The sequence below is a fragment of the Pelmatolapia mariae genome, linkage group LG20 (assembly GCF_036321145.2).
Source record: "Pelmatolapia mariae isolate MD_Pm_ZW linkage group LG20, Pm_UMD_F_2, whole genome shotgun sequence".
Classification (NCBI taxonomy): domain Eukaryota; kingdom Metazoa; phylum Chordata; class Actinopteri; order Cichliformes; family Cichlidae; genus Pelmatolapia; species Pelmatolapia mariae.
In genome coordinates this window covers 35,054,557-35,076,780 of record NC_086244.1, presented here as the reverse complement: position 1 = coordinate 35,076,780, position 22,224 = coordinate 35,054,557, and the positions used below count along the sequence as shown (strand labels likewise).

The window sequence follows — 22,224 nt, the reverse complement described above, 5'->3', positions numbered from 1 at the left end:
AGGACGCTGTCATAGCCTGTCAACTACGTTGATTGGCTGCGTATATACGAATGTGAATCGCATTATTGGCTGGACTATGGGATAAGGTGGCATCGTTCTAATCCCATATGGGAGCAGCCAGTCACTTACTGACTCACACTGCAAAACAGAATTGTTAAAGTATTAATTTTAATTTCAATTCAGGTACTGTCAGTTTTTTTTTTTTGTGCGCAACGCAGATTTTCTGTGCGCAGAGACTGTGCCAGCAGTGCGCAATTGCGCACGTGCGCAGCTTAGAGGGAACATTGCCTATAGCTTATATTCCACTGGCCCTTAGACAGACCTATTACCTCTGTCTTCGGTGTCATCGTCCTCTATTCCAATGCCCTCTGCCACTTCTTTCTGTTTGCGGTAATTCAGCAGGAATTGGCGAATGCTGAGGTCTTCCTGGTCACTGGAGCTTTTCCTGGAGCTGGCAGACGTACTGGTCCTGCTACAAGTGGAAGGAAACCACCTCGCTAAAGGAAAAACAAGGCAACAATATGAGCATAGGTTTGGTTACAATAAAATAAGTCAGTTGATCAAAATCAGTGTGACACAGACGCTGATGTTTTTGAAAAGAGCCCATCAGTAACATTTAATTCATACATTTTTACTGCGAGGGCTTGTAAAACTTCTGTATGAATATTATTATGAATATTAATTCTACAACAGAAAACGACTCAGCAATTAAACCATCACGATGTATTAAATGTTTCCAAAGATACTGACAATTTCATAACGAGCAAATTATACATCCTGAAGTGTACTCCTTGATAGAAACTTTGAAGGGCACTGCAGAAAACAAAGTTAAGCAACATAAAAAAAATGTGGCAGAGCATGCAATGAGTCACATTTTCTTCCTTGTCCTCTTTGACTCCCAGTATACGTGAGACTCAAGCTGACATCACTGTTGAAATCTTACCCAGTGCCTTCATGAGCGCGTGCAGCGCGGAGCAGAAAAGAGCAGCTGTGCGCTCGTAGCTGAGATCCAGATCCTGAACGATGTCCCCGACCAGCAGGCTGCAGTCAGAGTGAGTCAACAGAACTGTCAACACCGGTGGAGCCTGGCCAACAAAACAGGATTATAATGAAATACAGTACAAGCTCAGGGCAGCACAGGCTTAAGCAGATCAAGGAGGAAATCGGGTAAACCCTCCAACAGTTATTTCTGTGTCCATTTTGGGTTAAAAACAAAAACACGTCATAACAACCTGTGGATGCTGGCTGAGTCTCTGAAGGTTGAGTGATATGTCATTAAGCAGGTAGTCAGAGTTCTCATTGATCAGTTCCTTCAGGGAAGCGTATCCACAGACCTTATTGATGTTCCATATGGAGCTCAGCGCCGCCTGGCTGACCAGCAGCGTCTCCTCACCAGCTTTCTCCAGCACAGGATACAGCGAGGTCGTCAACAAGGGACGGAAATCGCGGCCCAGAGCCTGAGCACAGCAGGCGAAGGCCTCGAGTTGGATGCACAGCTGACAGATGTTGCTGTTGAGCTGGTGGATCGTGGATGCAGATGTTGATGATGAAAGAAAGTTCTCCCACTTAAAAAGATGAGAGAGGCCTGTAATTTTCATCATAGGTGTACCTCTAACTTGTCTGAGTTTTAAAGAATTGATTTGCAAATTATGGTGGAAAATAAGTATTTGGTCACCTCATTTTTTGCCCCACTGTAAGTGTAAACTTCTTTATACTCCTTTTCGACTATGTAAACTGTGTGATATACTAAGATATTTGTGGCAACTCGATGTGCTTTGTCCACTTTTATTATCGCATTGCTCTGTTAACCAAAGAGAATACCCCAGTTCATTGTATGTTTGACTATAATTTACAAAAAACTAAAACATGATTTCACATCCTTTCTACAATAACTGTCATCTGAGCCCACAAACTCAACAGGACAGTGCTTACTCAAGTCATGGATCAAGTGACCTAAAGGGCCAACTAAAAGTTGTATAAGCAACCAAGGAAGTGAGTCCTACCTGGCCACTGGACAACATTCAGTGACAGTGCACTTGCTGGCATCTCGGGTGGGCAGAGCCCTGATTCAGTAGGGTGAATAAGGGATCTCGTCTCCTCCGTACTTAATGAGTGTGGCGTATCTGTCAGTCATGTCTGGCACATAAGACACCAGGTAGGTCCCATCATGGTTGTCACAGATATTTGCTTCTTGGGCTTCCCGTCTGGGTCCTTCAGGAGAAAACAAAAACTGTTACCTAAATATCAGCGCTTTGATTACATTATTGTGTGGTCCACGTTCATGCACTCACAGTGATCTGCACTGCCAGCAGTCCCTCACCTGCATCTTTGGCATCAATGTTCAACTTCACTGGCAGAGAGGTGGGCACTCCAGTGGTTTTAAGGCCGGATCCACTTGCACGCACCTTGCTGGCATCATGGGTGGGCAGCACCTTCACCTTGTAAGGGTGGACAAAAGGGAAGAGAAGAACAACAGTCTCACAAATGAAAGGAGCCTCATTTACAGAACCGAGTAAACCACACAAAGAGTTTTCCATTTTTAAAGCTGGCCAGAGTGCAACACTGTAACATGTAACACCTAGAAGGTTCAGATGGTTGCAGTACTTTGCTCATTTGGATCAAAAGTTTGGGGGAAAATCTTTAATTAAATCAAGTGATTGTAATGCTGTTGCTTCCGTTGTGTAGTTAACCATCTATCATTTTAGATGTTTCATAAGCAGCCTGATGAAATTAGCTGTGTCGTTAGCCGACTTCAGCCATCCAAACAGATGACCATCTAAGGTGAATTATGCAGATCACTAGCGCAGTACGCAGATTACCACTTCTTATTCCAGCCAGACTTGTTGTTACTTCATTCTAATCATGCAGTAACAACAAAGATTTATTCCTACTGGCTTTTTAAAATGTGGTTCTTCTATTCTAGAAAAACAAAAACATGTTATCACAGGGTTTTGTTTTTTTCAATGACATTTGTGTTGGCTGTGTCAGTCGCAGGCAAACATTTATCATAATGGTTAGATATTAGGAAATAGCTTCAAATTAGTGCATATTTAACTTGTTACGTTGCCTGCATGGGATCTCCTCATGAGCATATGACTGTACCCTGGATGATGATATGTGAGGAGCTTAAACTTGATTCGCTAACAGAAACTAATTTAGCTAGCTTAGCGCACGTCTTGTGGCAAGATATATGCAACTAAATGCTTTAAGTCATTGGCTGTTCTGCCAAATTGCCACCAACCTGCAACTTTGTGAGCTGACTGTTTCGGGATTTTTGTGTTTTAGACAACAAAAATAAAAGAAAAAGATCTACAGATTCAGCCTTTTCCTTACCTGTGGTAGTCGCGTAGAATGACGTCACTGACACTGGTTTAATACGAAAACAAACTTTCTCAAACAAAAAAAAAAAGAAAAAAAAAGAAGAAGAAGTGAGTCGGCGTGTCATCTTTACCGAGCACCATACATGTTTTGCCTTACATTAAAATTATTATTTTTCTTTTTCAAAAATAATTCGTATTCAGAGAAGTCAAATATATCAAATTTGCACGAATTACACGGCCGCCAGGTGGCGCAGAGCACTTGCCGGCCCCTGGCAGGTTGAAGCACAGACAGTCGATGGTTCAATTCTCACTCATTCCGAATCCTGTCTGTAGCTTCGGTCTGCTAGGGGGATTCCTGGCCTGCGCAGGGAATCCCGATCTCTTTTTCTTTCTTTTTTGGGGTGTTGGGGCCTTTATTTAGAAAGCTGGGACTATCTCCGTTGTCATGGCTACCAAGAACAACGCCAGCTTGGGGGAGAGCGGAGAGCCGATAAGCACAGACTCATTCATCCTTCCTCCACTTTCTTTTCACAGCTGCTGCTGCTGCTGCTGTGGGAAACGCTGGGACTTGTGTGGCTGTGCAGTTTTTGTGTTGTTGGGAGCTTTTAAGGACCAGCCTTGAATTTTACACATTTGATAAGTGAAGACTGGATGTTTAGTGACGAGAGCTGGGATAATCTGGACAGAATCTGCAGCCTACACCTCCAAATCAGAAATGGCTTTAGATCTGACGCTAGCAGACAGGCATGCATGTCTCAGGGTGATTACACACTAACACATTGTGATTAATCACACACATTTGTATACATTTTATTCAGATTAAAAAAAAAAAAAACACACTATACAAAATGTGTTTTTGTGACAGGCTGCTAGTAACAAAGTGCTTAAAGATTTAAAATTGGTTCTTTCCCTAGTTTTCTGTTATGTGCACACACATTCATATCAAATTCTCTGTTATACTTTACATTTATTGTCCAAAAAACACTTTGCTCTGCTGCTGAAATAATTTCCTTCTATAAAGGAACAAAGTGAGTGTTAAACATAGAAGCTCTGCAACTGCCTGTTTAATGTCACCCATGATTTCTCAAAAAAAAATTACGTAAAAAAATCTCGACTCACCAATTTAACAGTGACACTTTTCTGTTTTACATAAAAAAGAATTAGACAAACTTGCCCAACATGTCAGTCATGCTCGGATTAAATCAGGGAGTCTGTGTCATGGTGACTGCAGTGACCACACACCTCTGTCTGTCCTTTACACTTCTGTGAAACACTTCCAAGCTGTGTTGTCTGTGTCTCAACACCACCATAGCTCAGACCCTCCTCTGTGATTTTGATGAGTCTTATCACTCTAAACGACATCATGAATCAAGCTGAGAGAGAAAGTCTCCAATTCACCTCATAACCTTCTTCAGTTGATCAGCTAGTGGAGAAAGAAAAAGAAGAAGAAACAAATAATAAACAAAATGTAAGAAACTCCAAATACGAGTGTGAGTATTAAAACTGACTTACGTAATGTGTGCTTCTCTCCTCGGCTCCAGTAGTGAGGCTGTGTTTGAAACCGCTTTTCTCCTCGCTCAGGGACTCACAAGCTTCTGACACTTCCTTCAGCATTTCCAACTCCTGAGAAGAGCACAGACCAGAGGACAACATGTCACTGTTTTTGTCCTACGAGAAGTGTCAGTTTATTAGTTACACTGACCTGATATCAGTAATGGAAAGAATCCTCACTCAAAAAGGTTCAGATTTTCAGCTTGTGTTAAAGATGTCAGAACATTTTGATGGATAGATTCAACAGCTCTGTGAAACACTTCCAAGGTATTTGCTAATTACTGCTTCCAAATACATAAAATAGAATTTCACATACAACGACCTTTGATAAGCCATTAGTATAACCAACTGCACTGCTGCACCAAACCCAGGACCTGAAGAGGTTCAGATCAGTGAGTAAAATGAGATGAAATGAACTGAAGCCTAGAACACAGAAGTTGGCTGTCTAGCTGCCTGTGTCTGCACACCCAGAAAGAGTAATAAGAGTAATATTAAAACTAAGTGGCTGCCGCCGGCTGGGGCATGCTATGAATTGTGGGATATGGTGGGTCACGATGGATATACCCGACGCATCCTTCAAATCTGGGGAAAAGGAGGACGCATTTGTCGGCTGCATTTAGAGGAGTCTACGAATTTGGACAGCCTTCGTTGCATCGCTGTGACGTAATCGGCCTACAAATGTGGCCTCAGCAGGATGCAGCCTCTGAATTTGGACACCCCCATAGTTTATGTTTACTTATATAAACACTGAGTTGAATTAACAGAGAATTGAATAATCAAACCTTTTACTTTGTTAAGTCTCTCAGAAAATTCTGTCTTTTGAACAAATTGTTTTAGTTAACGACCTCGGGTGAAACCAACTCTGATCAGCTGTACAGAAAAGATCAAAATAAACAGACTCTTCAAATCATAAATGTCAAAGTCAAATTTATTTTTATAGCACATTTAACAGATCAACCAATGTGCTGTACAATTAAGATGATTAAAAGAAATAAAAACATAGGGCGATATGTGACACGAAATAATCAACTTAAAGACATCAACTATGAACATTATTAATATCTCTGAACAGATTTTATTTTTATATTTTGATTTCAGTGCTCCATGTCATCCAGGATTAACTGGAGCAGGTGAGGCATGCTGATGGAGGGGGCATCCAGGCACAAAGATATTAGGTCCAACCCCTTCAGCTGGATCCGGTTCCTAAAGATCCTGTGCTTCCTCCTGGCACCTTTCTTCCTATTGCATAGGAGGACTTCTGAAATCCAGGCTGCAATGTAGAAAGCCCTGTGACCTTTGGGCTCTTTGGTGAGCAGCTTCTGCTTCGCAAAGAGCTTCTCAAGGAAGACTTGGATAAATGCTGGTGAGCTGACCATCTTAAGCAGGGGCAGCCAAAAGCGCAGAAATGTTTTTGGCAATCTGGGCTCAGTGAGACTGGCACAGTATGAGGTGTCACAGCCAAATTCTTCCAGCTGCCCAACTGTAGGAACCAGAAATCCATCCCCCAGCAGCACATCAATCAACTGATTCCTGGACTGCAAGGCAGACTTTTTGATTCTTTTTAACATGCCACCTTCCTGCCGCTTGAGGTCAGTCTCCTTATACTTGGCCCAGTGCTCTTCTTTGAGCCACTCCAGCGCCGCCTCACATCCCTGTCGCAACGACTTCAGGGATGGAGGAGTCGTCCAGTGAGTGGCCCTGTGCCTCAGATGTACCAACCACACTGGGATCTTTAGCTTTTTAGCCCCGATCCTCATCATCCGGGGCTGTCACAGTCTGGCAGAGGCAGACTGTATGTATAGTGAAGAGCGGACCCAAAATGCAGACACGAAGGAACTTGGACCAAAACTTGACTATCAACAAAAAGCGAGCAGATTAATATGGCTGATAAAAAGCTACAAAAACAAAAAGGCAGATGCACACAAGAAAGAACCTAACTAGAACTAAACTGGGAAAACTAAATGCTAAACACAAAAAGGTAAAGAACAAAACCTTGAACATTGCAAAAAACCTAATCATGGAAAATCCTGGAAACATGACGTTGAACAACAGACAAGGGTGATTAGGGGAAGTGGAAACACATGGGGAAACAGCTGACACTGGTCTGACATAAGGAGACAAAGGAAGCAAAGCTGACTACACTAACATAGGACACAGACCTTCAAAATAAAACAGAAAACATGAGATGCAGACAAGACAATATAAACTTGACAACATAAGACACGCAGCATGAAACACAAAGGGCAATAGGAGACTAAAACACAGGGGTAGAAGACACAAGGGGAATCTAAATAAACAAATAAGCTTAGATAACCTAATGAACTTAAAAATAAACCATAAACATCAAAATAAACTAAAACTCAAAACGCTGGGTCAACAGACCCAGGAACGCGACAGGGGCTTCCTCTTCTTTTTGCCCTCGGAGATGAGGCTAACAAACCTCACCAAGGCCATCCCGTACATTAGCGCCAGCTCTTCGTCATTTAGCGGTCCGGACCGGTCACGCACCTGGCAGCGAACCAGAGCCTCTGTGCAGTCAATGGCCACAGAACTAGAGATATTGGGACACCTGTCCCTCCAAGCCGATATCCTCTGTAAGGCTAACCTTTGCAGAGAGGAGTCCCTGGAGAACAAGTTGTGGCGAACTTGATCCCACTCTGTTTTGTTCAGCCAGGCAGCCATTTTACAGAGGACTTACTCAGCGCACACACAGATAATATATTACAAATCATAACGGTCACGCCTTCGATTTCTTACCGTTACTTTTCGTACAGCATCCAGGAAATGACGTAGACTGTTTCTACTGCTTCATTTGCATTTTACATTCACTCTGTGGGCACATCTCAGCTAAAATCTCATATAAACCATTTCTACAACCACCAAACACAACGAAAAGAAGCCATGATTAAAAGAGCTGTTACGTAAATGCACACAAGTCCACTAAACAAACAAAACTGAACCACAAGCTATCTTCCAGAGCTATCATCGATACCAAACACCAAGTTTCACCGCGCTCTGACTAAAATTCAGTGAAAGAGCCGCAAAAGAAGACTGAAGAAGAAAAGGAGAAATGAAGAAGAAATGATCCTGGTGAAATATACAGTGTACAAACAAGCTGCAAGTGAGCAGCAGCAATTAAAAACATTGATATGTTAATTAAACAGGTGATGAGTCAGATAACCATGTTAAACTGGATTATAGTCTGACAGCTGCTGGTAAGAATGACTGAATTGGTAGCGCTCCTTCCTACACTGTGGGTGTAAAAGTCTTCTGCTGAACGAGCTGCTCAGTGCTCGTACAGTCTCATGCAAGGGGTGGGAGGGGCTGTCCATGATGGATGTTAGCTTATCTGCTCAATGAACTTCAGCAGACAGTCCAGGACAGAGCTGGGCCTCTTCACCAGTTTGTTAAGTTTCCCCCAGTCCCTCTCTGCCATTCCACCACTGCAGCAGACCACAGCATAAAAGACAGCAGACGCCACCACAGTGTCGTAGAAGAGTCCTGTTCACACCAAAGGATCTCAGCCGCTGTAGGAGGATATCGACAGCCTAACAACCTGCAGAAGAGACTATATCAACTTTTGTGTGGATAACACTGTACCGACCAGGAAAATTTATCATATTGGTAAATAAAAAAGTGGTATGGTGCCATCTCTAGTATCTATGCTTTCACTGAGCATTTACCTGCATCACGATGAACTCTGCAGGCTGAAAGGTCCTGTCCTCGGTCAGCCCCGGTCCACTCACACGGCTCACATCACCAATCCCTGACTGCTTGATCATAACAGCAATTGGGCTGCTGGGAACATGACGGCCGTTCTTCTTGATGTTAACAAGGTGCTCACCAATCTCCTTGGAAACAAAGGAGATTCCTAAGACAGACAGACAAAACAGATGAGGGTTAACGCTTATTCTTGTGTGTATGCAGCCTGTTTCAGTTGCTCCTGATTCTTTCTCCATGCTTTAACTTTTATTACTTTTCCCCCTCTGTCTTTTACTCAGTGATTAATAAAGTATTTGGATTCTGATGAGTCTCATTGTTTAGCAAACTTCTCACTTATCAGACGGACACTCACCAATGTGAGCGTTACGCAGCATCTTCAGCAGGCAGGGCTCCTCTCGCACCGAGGGTGTTGTAAGAGAGGCTGTCAGCTGGCTGAGGTCAAGCTCTCCTATGTCCAGTGGAATATCTGCAGCTCAGCCCACCTTCAGATGGTACATCCTCATGGAATCGTCACCTAGAGATCCAGCAGTGATTCCTAGGGCACACTAATGGCATAAATGCACCTTTTCTATCATATTGTGGTGGGCTGTGGTTTGTGGCTGAGCTGCAGGAGAGGGGAGAAGCAGGTGGTTTGGGGCATCTGATCAGAATGTTTCCAGGTATGTAGTCTTGGAACATCTCCAGATCCAGCAGGAAATGAATTACTTTACTGTAGTGTTTGGGCTGCCATCTTAGAGGCTGCATGGATGGTCTACACTGATGTTAGCAGTAATCCTAGCAGACAAGGGGCTGCCTGGGGTGTGTTTGTCATTGTATTTAACAAGGATGCTGCAGTCTCATGGCAGCACTGGAAGGTAAGACACAGTGCAGGTTCCGCCATGGTTGTCCACACAGTCCAGCCTTGGATGGACCCTTAATGGCCAGAGACAAAAGACAAACCACCTACAAAGATGTGATATGAACAGACAGTGTCCCGTGTGTTGAAAATCTGAGGAAGCAAGTAAGTTATAGCATTCCACAGCACACAATGTGTGTTTGGCCATGTGACTGTTACCTACCTTCTCCAGCCTCTTTGGTGTTAACAGTAAAGACAGCTGGCTTGTTGACCGTCCCGTGGATAAGGCCAGGGCCATAGGCACATGTAATCCACGTAGAACTGCAAGGGACTTCCTGTTGACAGACAGAAAAAGAGTGGTTAGTGACTTCCTTCCAAACTATTTTCTCCATGCACTTTATTCCCACACATTACTCCTAAACATATGCAGATACCCGGGATGTGCATGGATCCATCTCATGCAGACCGGCCTCTGTGGGAGCATATTCGACAGCAACTGTGCCGTCGTTGTTGTCTGTGATGTCAAGCTTAGCAACTTTGCCTGATGCCATTCAGATCTCACCAAAAGCAGAGGACAAAAACAATGACACACACACACACACACATCATTATGATCAAACTATCTGTTTATTAAGTAGACTTGTTACCTGTGATCTCTCCTTTCTGGATGGTGAATGGAATCACCAGGTCAAATGGTCTCAGACTTGCCACATCCAGCCAGTTCATTCCCATCGGTCGGTCTGTTGCCTGAGAGAGACACAAGTGCACACGTCCGATCACAGGTTGTTAAGAGATTGTGGCAACAGTTCTGGTTACAGTGACAACATGTCACAAACTAAATTAACACAGGAAATTAACACAAGACCTGTAACATCAGAAGATTGTGGCTTCTTAACATTATGCAGCTCTGCTGAACTGTCCATGTGTTTCAGGCATCCCGTTTTTGACATGGAGAGAAATAAGAGAATGCACCCTCTCAGTGATGAAACACAATGAGAGACAGCAGACAATGATGTCTGATGAAAAGGGACAACAGGGAGAAGCTGAACAAAAGCTGAAGCTGAGAAGGCAGAGAGACTGGAGGCTGAGGTTTTAGATACCCAGAGCTGTTGGGGCATTTGGCTCTGTTGCATGAGCTGGTCTGATGGAGCTCCTTCCAGTGCTTGGAGGGTGTAGGCAGGGATGATGGAGGGAATTGAGAGAGTGAAAAAGATAAGGCATTGGAGCGGATTAAAACGGCGTCAAAGTGATTTAGCGAAACAGTGCAGCCATCAGGACCAATCACAAAGCCTCTGTAGGGGAATGGATCTTTGCTCCAGGGGACTCGTAAATCCTGTAACCAGTTGAAGCACACCTCAGCAGTTCCTGTACCGAGGACCAATGTAAATACAAGTCAAACATTATCAAGTTTGACTTGTAATGTGTACACACACATACATACACACACACACACACACACACACACACACACACACACACACACACAGTCAGTACCGAAAAATGTACCAGTGTGAAAATTACACATACATTTTAACTCTGCCACACGGCTGTAGTAGGTTTATGTGCTCAATTCAGTTGAGAATGAATCTGTGCACTCACAACATCAGGACTGATGTGTTTACTGTCAGCATTTTAATCGCTAGTTTAAAGGCTAATAGTCTGAGATGCTTTAAGCTAGGACTGGCAATATGCCCCATAATTCATATTTCGATATTTTTTTAGCTGGATGCCAATATACGATATATAGCTCAATATTTTTTTAAAGCTATAAAGTAAGAACAAAAAGAGTTCTTAGTCAAAGCTGCCCCAGATGTCAGACAGGCACTTTTATTAACATACAGTATAGATGTACATGAAAAAATTACTCAAAAACAAATTATGAGCATTTATTAAATAATAATGCTCCATAAATAAAAGAAAATGTTGTTTTTGTGCATAACAAAAAGCTGACAATTGTGCAGTCAAAATGTAAACTAAAAGACGTCGACCATAATAATAATAATGAGACAGATTTCACAACTGCTCTATTCCCAAGTTCTACCACGTGACTGACAGCCTTGAGTTTGAAATCCGCTTCGCAAGCATGTCTCTTAACAGGTGCCATTTATGGTCCTTATACACACACTCCGGTCTTTAAGTGATGATGTGACGAATCCTACTTCCGGGCCTAAAGTAGTCTGCATTTAATATGGCTTTTGTGTTGTTAACATGTTTAATGTTTTGTATTTTCTTCTATTTAATCTCAAAAAGCTCCTAAAAACAGTCAGTGATCACTGTTGACCTCCCTCGGCTTTTATTACCGCTAATCATTTATTTAAGCTCAGTTTTTAAAACCTTACGATTTAACTACAGCCCAGCCCATGCAGCAGTATATGAATGACTAACCTCGTATTGTGGATGGATTATCTCAGTTGCTCTCCTGGATGAAGTTTGGTCCGTTTACAGCATCCTGCTATGCGATTGCATTTGTTCCTGACCACCGAGAACCCTCACGTTAACTTTTATCGAGTGGAAAAAAAGTTAGCTTGTTTATATTATGCTAACATAGCTGTGTCGCTAGCGGTCATGTAGCACATCATTATATACCAGCTAGCCAAACTTCAGTAACCCTACAAACGTCACTGCTGTTTAGTTTTCTGTCTTCATTTATGTTGGAAGTGATAGCAGAGCTGTACGTTTTAATTTGTTTCCAAAACCCCACAGTCAGGACATTCTATATTGTATTTTGATGGAAGCTAGCAAGCTAACTTCCTGCTAACTTCTAACTCCATTAAATGTCATAAATTCTGTTTTCATGGATGCCTGGATGTTAAACTCAATTGTTACACCTGGTAGAGCAGAACGCTGATCATTTTATTAAAGATGAAAGACTTTAGACAGTTTCTCAACTCTCAGTAATGCCACAGTGATCGTTTGATATATGGACCTGTAGTGGAGTTTAGGCCCAGACACTGTTAGTGACGTCAGACTTAAAGACCGGATAAGGTAATATTACGTTGAAGCACAGTACGTATCACTCCGCAACGCTCCCGCGTCGTACCTTTTTATGTACCAATCATCAACCGCTCGAAGATACTGCACACTGAGGTCCAAGAGAAGATGTTCGGGCGCCATTTTGTAACGTCGGGTTGCGTTTAGTGGCTGAGAGGGGGCGGCAAAGCACTTAGCAGGATAGTCAAAAGAATACACACTCAAACTGGCATTGGGAATTCCACAGTGTGTTCTTTAATATACCTTCTCTTCGTCAACCATATAAGCCCGGTTTACCGGCTGCAGCTTAACAAACATAGCGCAGAGTAGGGGTGGGCAATATAAACAATATACGATAGAAACAATATAAATTTGGCCAACGATAGAGATTTTAACTATATCGCTCTATCGCGATAGCGCATGTTGATGATGTCATCAAGCTGCGCCTGTTTTGATCGAAAGCATCGCAGCGGCTACAACCATTATCATCTGCAAATTATGCCGGGCGACAGTCATAGCAAAGACATGAAGCACGTTTGAAATATGGGGAAAGCCAAAAACTGCGCTTCCTCCACTTCCGTAACATTGATTCATTAATGTTGAATTCTCTCGCAGCCGCTCTATTCCCATATTGTTGCAGTATATTAATAACTAACCTTGTATTGTGGATGAATAATCTCAGTTGTTCTCCTGACTGAAGTTTGGCCAGTGTATAGCATCCTGCTATGCGATTGCATTTGTCCATACAGAATCCCTCACGTTAACTTTTATCGAGTGGGGAAAAAAGTTAGCGTTCATCCTTCAGCTTCACTGTGCTAATGTTATGCTAACATAGCTGTGTCGGTAGCAATCACGTAGCACAACATTATATACCAGGTAGTCCAACTTCAGTAACCCCTCAAACGGCACTGCTGTTTAGTTTCCTGTCTTCATTTATGTTGGAAGTGACAGCAGAGCTAAACGTTTTAATTAGTTTCAAAAATCTCTCAGTCAGAACATGGTATGTCATGTTTAGGTGGAAACTAGCGAGCTAACTTCCTGTTAACTTCTAACTCTGTTAAATTTAATAAATTCTGTTTTCATGGATGCATGGATGTTAAACTTAATTGTTACAACTGTTAAAGCAGCAACGCTGATGATTTTATTAAAGATGGAAGAATTTAGACTGTTTTTAACTCTCAGTGTTCGTTTGACTTTGGGACCTGAAGCGGACGGAGTTTTGGACCCCGATTACTGCGCGAAGCTCCTCACTGTGGCAGCCATAATGCTCTGACATCAAAACATTTTTTAACATATTTCTGCACGCCAAAATCGGTTCGAGGTCTGTAAGCACAACCAGAATTCATACATAAGGCACACTCGATTTTTGAGAAAATTAAAGGATTTTAAAGTGTGCCTTCTAGTGTGGAAAATACGTTATACAGAAGAAAAGAATATAGCGGGATATATATCGTTACCGCACGTGCTTCAAATTATATCGTGATATGGATTTTAGGCCATATCGCCCAGCCCTTGCGCAGAGTGTTTGTACAACCCATAACGTTGCAAACAAAGGTGTCTGGAGAGGTAAAACATAAAATCCGTCCCTCCTCATGCACTAGCGTGCAAGCACATGTCCACACAATCACAGAGAGAGACCGTAACGCATACGGATGACAACATTAACCCTCGACTTGGGTTGTCTTAAAGAGACACCACACCATTGTGACTGTTACACGTGTTTTGAAGGTTGTACGTGCTTTGTCTCTAGGGGTCACCGTAAATATACTTTTATTTATTCACTCCACATAACATGTAATAAATAAATCATATAATACAAATAGTAAATGGCCTGTATTTGTATAGCGCTTTACTAGTCCCTAAGGACCCCAAAGCGCTTTACACATCCAGTCATCCACCCATTCACACACACATTCACACACTGGTGATGGCAAGCTATGTTGTAGCCACAGCCACCCTGGGGCGCACTGACAGAGGCGAGGCTGCCGGACACTGGCGCCACCGGGCCCTCTGACCACCACCAGTAGGCAATGGGTGAAGTGTCTTGCCCAAGAACACAACGACCGAGACTGCCCAAGCTGGGGCTCGAACCAGCAACCTTCCGATTACAAGGCAAACTCCCAACTCTTGAGTCACGATCGCCCCAACTAAAAGCCAACTATTCACATTTCAACTTTTAACTATTTAAATTTTTAGCTTTTTCCTTTTAAACAAATTTAAAGTGAAAAAACAAAAACACTGCAAACCACAACACAATTAAAGGCCTGCATGAATAAACTTTCTGAATCCTTTATCATCCGCAACTGAAAATAGTTGTGGTTGTGATTACTATACCTTTCTAATGTGACGTTGTTGTCCGTGGTTCTCTATCTCTGTCTCTCCAGCCCTATCTGTTCCTGTGCTACTGCGAGTGTAACTACCGCCCCTCCCCCCTCTTCCCAGCGCAAGCACAAGGCTCGCGTGCAGAGTGAAGCGAAAAAAAGTGCGAGAGAGAGGGTGAGAGAAAGGAAAAAAACAACACCACGGCTCTCGTCGTTCATGTCAAAGATCCGGCTCTAAGAGCCATTTCGTTCGCGATCGACACATCACTCGATATATCACCGAGTTTTACTTGTGAAAAGCACAGCAGCTTACAAAACATCTAGCTAGCTTGTACGGCTGTAAGTTTAACAAGCTAAGATGACGAGGCTACGTGTGGTGATGCTAGCGTTAGCCATGTTAGCACGTTACCTTCAACCGGTGGTCAGACTGAGTAAACAGGCTCACAGTCACAGGTTGAGCTCTGCGTTTCACTACAGGGTCGAGCATAAATCCCGAGGCTGCACGGCCTTTGTACCAATGACTGTAGAAAACATGGACAACGCCACAGCTCCCCAAAAATGAAGCCAAAAAGTCTCTATCGCCCCCTGGTGTCTGGCTGCAGTATAGGTCATAAACCCCGCCTCCTCCATGTTAGCGGATGGGACTGGGGTCAGACTAAAATAAATTTATTCTCCTCAGATAATTTTTTTCCAAAGATTCTTTCTTTTGTTTTCAATAGTTCTCGTCACACTGATTGGTGTCCAAGGGGTCTCCTCTCCCATAAGTTTGATTCTAATTTCTACCGCGGCGATGTTAAATTGGGGTGAAACGTCATCATAAGAGCTTTGACTGGCAGCTGCAGTCACGTAGAAACTTGCGTATCTCTGTTCGGGAATAGCAGATAGAGCGTAGGCTCTGAGAGGAGGGCCAGCGTTTACGTTACGAAAACACGACCGACTGTTTTAACCTGACAGCCTGTGGTGAACGCCATATACACATTTAAGTTCAGGTTTTAGCATAAATAACACGTTACAGTTAGCATGTAAGAGATTTGGGGAGAAAATTCTTTACAAAAACATAATTTACAAGACACTTATTTGTGACATACGTATATGCAGGTCGTGTCCAAATTCATGGGCTGCATCCTCCTGAGGACCGGGCCTTCGCAATCTAAGTGGGCCGGGTCCTCAGACGGTCGGGTAGGCCGGAAGTAAACGGCAGTGAAATTGGACGGTCCAGCCTTCTGATTAACGTCACCGCTGTCTCGGTGGAGTTTAATAAACTCGGCCGTCTGCTCCTTGCTATATAAAATATAACAGGACACTGGAGTAAATTCTCGACCGTCTCACACTTCTGTTTAATCAGTTTTCTGTTTGACGTTTAGTCAGCTGTATAAAAACCAAGGAGGAACCCACTCGGGGGATTAATAAAGTTTTATTTTATCTAATCTAATCTAATAACTTTAATCTCAGCCAAACCGATTTACTCACGAACAAAACAAAACACTGTAAATGCCCAACAATAGCATTTTTAGGTTGTCTCAGGTTATATTTCATGATTATACTTATATACTACGTTTAACCCGAGTAGCGAAAGTCCGCGGTGATCTGAAAATGATGTGCCGGGAGTTGTGCCGTTCTCGGCGGCTTCAGTGACCCTCGAGCTCCCGGCTCGCTATCGAGCTGGTGGGTAGCAGGCGTCTCCGAAAACGTCGAAGCACTTTTCCAAATTTGCGATATCTTGATAAACCGAGCAGATATTTGATGTTTACACAGCTACTTTCTCGCCTGAAAATATGTTAAAAGTTTATTTTGTGACCCAGAAAAATTAATAAGAGTAATTTTAAAACGTAGTACCAGCCGCCATTACCGGAAACTAGAGTTTGGCTGGGCCGCGCTATGAATTCTGGGATATGGTGGGCAAAGAAGGATACATCAGACCCATCCTCAAATTCGGAGAAAATGAGGACCCATTTGTCGGCTGCATTCGGAGCAGCCTATGAATTTGGACAGCCTTCGGCGCGTCGCTGTGACGTAATCGGTCTACAAATGCGGCCTCAGGAGGAGGCAGCCCATGAATTTGGACACGACCATTGACATATAAAAGACAATTTAACAAAGGCTAACTAAAATCTGGGCAATAAAAAGGCAGAACAGAATGGAATAGAGAATATTAGTATTTATAAATGTATAAATCTCTTTGTGACAAACTTTACAATGTTGATGCAGGTGGAATGAGAGACATGAATAAACCACAATATGCAGTAAATGTAATGTGCATTGATGTCAGATAGTGAAAAGCAGTGAAGCGAATTTGTTCAATAACAAGCAAAAATCAAATACGTTTGAAAGGGACCACTAAATGCTAACCAGAGGTGTCAAAAGTACACACATTCCTTACTAAAGTTTAGATACCTCGGGGGTATGACAGTTGTTGTAACGCTAACAAAGTGCCAACGTAATCAGTGTAAGAAAGGTAGATGATTCCTAGAATTATATAATTATTAACGGCGAATTTATACATGGAAGACTCTGTACCAACCTTTACGATCGATTTGCAAGGTTAATGATCCATGCAGGAACGAGACAAGAAAAAAAGAACGTATTTCCGCTTACTGTGGAGGTCACGTGTTTCCGGTTACTGTGGAGGTCCCAATATGGCGCTCCCCAGTGGCTACAGCCAGACCCTTCTCTCAGCTCCTGTGCAGAGCTGATTATTAAATATGTGCAAAGAACAGCATGTTTTCAGTCTCTTGCCTCACCTGTAAAGACAGTAACATCATTTTTCAGTAACTCCTCATTAATCAGTAACTATGGATTAAAGTACTGTAGTGTACTGTAATACTGAAAAAATGTAAGAGAAGAACTTCAGATCCTGAGTGTGTGAGGACATAGAAGGATCAGCTTTATTTCAGTTTTGAGGGATAAAATTTATATCTGAGTTTGATGGTTCTGTTCTCTTTGTGATTACAGGAGCTGCCCTCAGATTCAGCCCTCAGCACCACCCAGTGACAGCAGACAGATCATCCAACATGTTCACATGTTAACTGCAAAATGAACTGATGAAAACAGTACAAAGGTTAAAGTACCACACGTGCTGTAGTGAAAGCTGCAGCTGTTTTATTGATAAAGTTAAAGACAAAAACAAAAGGATTAATCACCCCTGTAACTGTGTCACTATACATCAGCATTAACAGGACCTCAGTTTGGTGTTTCACAAAGCTGCTGATCTCAGACCTGCACAGCTTCCGTTTTAAACACTTGATGTACTCAGCTGCATGAAGAGCATATGAGATTTTCTCTAACACAATTAAATAAAAACTGATGAATGTCAAAGGTCGTGACTTGTATGTTGAACTACAAACTTGCGATCTGGAATTCTTTCAGTTTTTTGCACATAGTGTGTTATTTACCACAAAGTGATTCAGAGTTATTCATACCAGATTAACCAGAGAGGATAATATATTTTTAAATATATAACTTTCTACAGGACTAAATATAATATCTTTATGTAAAAGCCCGGAGCCTCTGGGGAGTATCCAAGTATTTACAACATTACCCAAACCAAAAGTTTCAATCACAGTGTTCATGAAATGCTGGGTTTATCCAACTCCTGGGGCGGGCCTACGGAGGAGTGCTGAAGATTTCCCTGTGAGGGAGCTGCTGGTGAAGATCATGAGTCCTGCTTGATCAATGCGATGAGCTTCAGTCTTCCTGGTGTTTCTTAAATGATGCCTCTCTCAGTGGGTCAACAGAACATCTGGCACAGGACAGCTGTGATGAAAGAAAAGGAAGAAGTTTCTCCAAACCTCTGGACCCAGGAAACCCAGCTTGGTCCTGATGGTCTCCCCCACTAGTTTCTCTCGAGGGTGAATGTAGCTGTTGATATAATATGGACTCTATTATTAAATGAAAAGAACAAATTAGACTACACTACTGAAACCTGCTGCTGCTGTTTTTAAAGTTTCCATGTTACCTAACTGTAGAGGGCTCTGAAGATTTAAACAGTTTTAGATCTATGACACTCACAGTCTTAAATGTTAAAATCTCAAAGAACAGCATTATATTTTTGATATTAATAGTAACTCTGGGCCTCTGTAGAGTGTGCCGATGATCTCATCGCTGTCTAAAAATGGATAAAAAAAAACATAAGAAGTGCTGAATCCTTCAATAACACAGACTATTAGAGCAGTGGTCCCCAAACTACGGCCCCACATTTGACCCGGCCCCCTGAACAATATTAGAGATGCATTATTATTTTTTCAGTCTGGCCACACGATCGACACTAATGCACCCATAGAACACTGAATCTCTGGAAATGTTTCCTCATGTCAATAAAGCTCATTTGATTTGAATTGTGAAACACCCTAAAAAAATTTTTTTTGCTACTACCTCACTTTGCCCAGAACGTGACCCCCCCGTCATCAGTTCGGGCCAGCTTTCGTGTTGCTCAACTGATAGCAAGCTACGGTAAACCTTTCACTGAGGGAGAGTTTGTCAAGAAATGTTTGAATGTTGTCGTGGAGGAGGTGTGTCGCGATAAGAAAGATGTCTTTAATGCTGTGAGTCTATCGGCGAGCACAATCACCAGACGCGTGGAAGAAATAGGGGGTAATGTATATGCCCAGCTGCAGCAAAAGACGAAAGAATTTGACTTTTTTTGATTAGCACTGGATGAGAGCACGGACGTGCAGGACACAGCGCAGCTTCTTATTTTTATTCGTGGAGTTAGTGCAAACTTTGAGATGTGCGAGGAGCTGGCAGCCCTCCAAAGTCTGAAAGGCACTACGACGGGGGAGGATATTTTCGACAAAGTATGTCAAACAATGGAAGAGTTGGATCTGGACTGGGCAAAGCTTGCTAGCATCACGACTGACGGGGCTCCTTGTATGGTGGGCGCATCTCGGGGCCTAATAGGACCAATGAACCGCGAGATGGAAGAACGGGGTCTCACCGCCCCTCTACAAGTCCACTGCATATTTCACCAGCAAGCGCTTTGCTGCAAAGTGTTGAAGTGGGATTCTGGCTGTGGTATCATGCATAAACTTCATCAGAGCAAATGGACTTAAACACAGGCAGTTCCAACAATTCCTGTCTGAACTGGAATCTGCGTACGGAGATGTGCTGTACTACACAGAGGTCCGATGGTTGAGCCGGGGCAGAGTTTTGAGGCGTTTTTACGAGCTGCTACCCAAAATTAACGCATTTCTTCATTCAAAAGGCAAAACGGTCCCAGAGCTGATCGACCCAGAATGGAAGTGGCACCTCGCATTTTTAACAGACGTGACGGAAATGCTGAACGGCCTTAACTTGCAGCTACAAGGCCAGGGGAAATTCATTTGCGACATGTATTCCCACATAAAAGCATTTGAGTTGAAACTAGCGCTGCTTTTGGAACAAGTGAAAAAGCACAACTTCACCTGCTACCCAAAACCTTTCTGCAGCGAACCCAGCGGTCCTGTTCCCAGCTGAAAAGTGTGTGGAAGCACTGGAAATGCTGAAGGCGGAATTCAGTGTGCGATTCCGTCAACTACATGCTCATGCAAAAGAAATCCGTCTTTTCCAAAACCCCTTTGTTGCCGACATCGATGAAGCCCAGCCTTTTTATCAGTTTGAGCTGGCCGAGTTACAGAACTGTGATGTTCTGAAAGACGCATTCAAGCCCAAAAGTCTCGTTGACTTCTATGCCGCCCTCCCAAATGACACATACCCTAACATAAAAAAAAAACACGCAATGAAGATGTCCACACTTTTTGGCAGCGCATATATCTGCAAGCAAACCTTTTCAAGCATGAAACTCATGAAAACTCCAATGAGATCAAGATTGACAGATGAACATCTGCATCAGTGTTTGAGAGTGGCTGTGACTAGAATGGAACCGGACATTCAACTTCTCACCGGCCAGATGCAGGCCCACAGTTCACACTGATGAACATACAGTACATAGGTACTTTTTGTGACACTTTTGTGACTTGAATGAGTTATTCTGAGTATAAACAAATATAATTATAATAAAATCTACTGGATAAAATCCATCTCCACAACCATTGAAAAAAGCTTGTGAAAATGTTTTGTGCTGTGTAGGTGCTGTATCACTTAGTTCGGTTTCTCAGCCTGCTTGCTTTGTGGTTTTCACAGGGAAGTTGATGAGAGAGAGCAAACAGTGGTGTCTACTAGGCTACCCTACTGGAACCTACAAAACTGGATTATAAGGAAAGAACACAAGAACTTTGAGAGACTGCTCATATGTGTCATTTAAGAGATTCTGCTCTGACAACTGAAGCGTAAGATTGTGCACAGCACAACAGACACTTTCTTTCTGTGAAGAACCCACAGAGGGTTATTTGGTTATTATTGATGTCATAAATAGTGATATTAAGTATTTCCTACGTTAATTTTTTCTGTGAAGAACCCAGAGAGGGTTATTTGATTATTTATTGATGTCATAAATAGTGTTATTAAGTATTTCCTAAGTTAATTTTTTTCTGTGAAGAACCCAGAGAGAGTTATTTGATCTTGGAAAGGGTTATTAATATTTGGTTATGTGTGGCTTTCTGGAAAACAATAAATGTTTACATTTCGGCAAACCTGCGATCGTCACACTTTTTCTGTTACAAACTGACCCTGGCCCCCCATCAGAGAAGGAAAAAGTTATGTGGCCCTCACTGGAAAAAGTTTGGGGACCCCTGCTCTACAGGCTTCAGTTAGCATGTTAAATGTGAAAGTTCAGTCAGAAAAAGACTGAACAAAAACAGCCTTAGTTGAGCCATTAACTAAAGTGACAAACATTGCTCTAAATAATACTCCCCTGATCCAAGTAGTAATAATAATAATAATAATAACTTTATTTATAAAGCGCTTTCAAACAAAGTGCTGTACAACTATTTAAAACTAAAAAGATAAGTAAAATAAAAGCGATACATAGCAATACAGGTAAAAGACACAATACAAGTTAAAAACAGTAAAAATTTAAAAACTAAAAGCAATAGAATTAAGACATGTAGGATAGGGTGAACAAATGTGTCTTCAGCTTAGTTTTAAAAACCTCCACAGAGCATGCCTGCCGAATATCTTGAGGGAGGTTGTTCCACAGAAACGGGGCACGAAAAGAAAAAGCACGCTCTCCAATTGTCTTTTTTCTGGCTCTAGGAACTTTTAGAAGGCCAGAGTCCTGGGATCGGAGAGCACGGGATGGAACATAAAGATGTAAAAGGTCGGAGAGGTATGTAGGTGCCAATCCGTTTAAAGCCTTGTAGGTGAGCAGCAGGACCTTAAAATCTGCTCGAACCTGACAAGGTAGCCAATGCAGAGAATTCAGTACAGGGCTAATGTGCTCAAATTTCCCAGTCCTTGTTAAAATGCGAGCAGCTGCATTTTGCACCATCTGTAGACCTCTAAAACTTTTCTTTGGTAGCCCAGAAAGAAGAGCATTACAATAATCAATCCGTGAAGACACAAATGCATGGATAAGAACCTCTGCAGTGTTGCTTGACAAAACTTGTCTGATTCTGGCGATGTTCCTCAA

The 22,224-nt window shown here is 42.5% G+C and overlaps 2 protein-coding genes across 4 annotated transcripts; both read right to left on the bottom strand.

The window, feature by feature from the left end:
• Positions 1-2,026: 2,026 nt before the first annotated feature.
• On the bottom strand, positions 2,027-3,357 carry LOC134618147 (filamin-A-like; the record flags this gene model as incomplete). Its single annotated transcript, XM_063463448.1, has 3 exons — positions 2,027-2,211; positions 2,321-2,438; positions 3,334-3,357. Coding segments are annotated over 3 exons (285 nt in total), but the record flags the coding sequence as incomplete, so codon positions are not given.
• A 2,569-nt stretch (positions 3,358-5,926) lies between these two features.
• Positions 5,927-9,974, bottom strand: LOC134618141 (ribosomal biogenesis protein LAS1L-like). Of its 3 annotated transcripts, none has more exons than XM_063463441.1 (5): positions 9,864-9,974; positions 9,653-9,764; positions 8,947-9,536; positions 8,555-8,742; positions 5,927-8,427 (listed from the first exon to the last, which is right to left on the bottom strand). In XM_063463441.1, the coding sequence occupies exon 5, from the start codon at positions 6,629-6,631 to the stop codon at positions 5,966-5,968; it is 666 nt and encodes a 221-aa protein (XP_063319511.1). In that variant the 5' UTR covers positions 6,632-8,427; positions 8,555-8,742; positions 8,947-9,536; positions 9,653-9,764; positions 9,864-9,974; the 3' UTR covers positions 5,927-5,965. The 3 variants fall into 3 exon arrangements, with proteins under 3 accessions (XP_063319511.1, XP_063319512.1, XP_065325679.1); XM_063463442.1 differs by having other exon boundaries at positions 8,947-9,506; XM_065469607.1 differs by having other exon boundaries at positions 6,629-8,427.
• Positions 9,975-22,224: the final 12,250 nt, after the last annotated feature.

What these genes read in the sequence shown, in the direction of transcription:
- LOC134618141 (XM_063463441.1), bottom strand. Translation starts at nt 6,631, where the DNA reads ATGATGAGGATCGGGGCTAAAAAGCTAAAGATCCCAGTGTGGTTGGTA.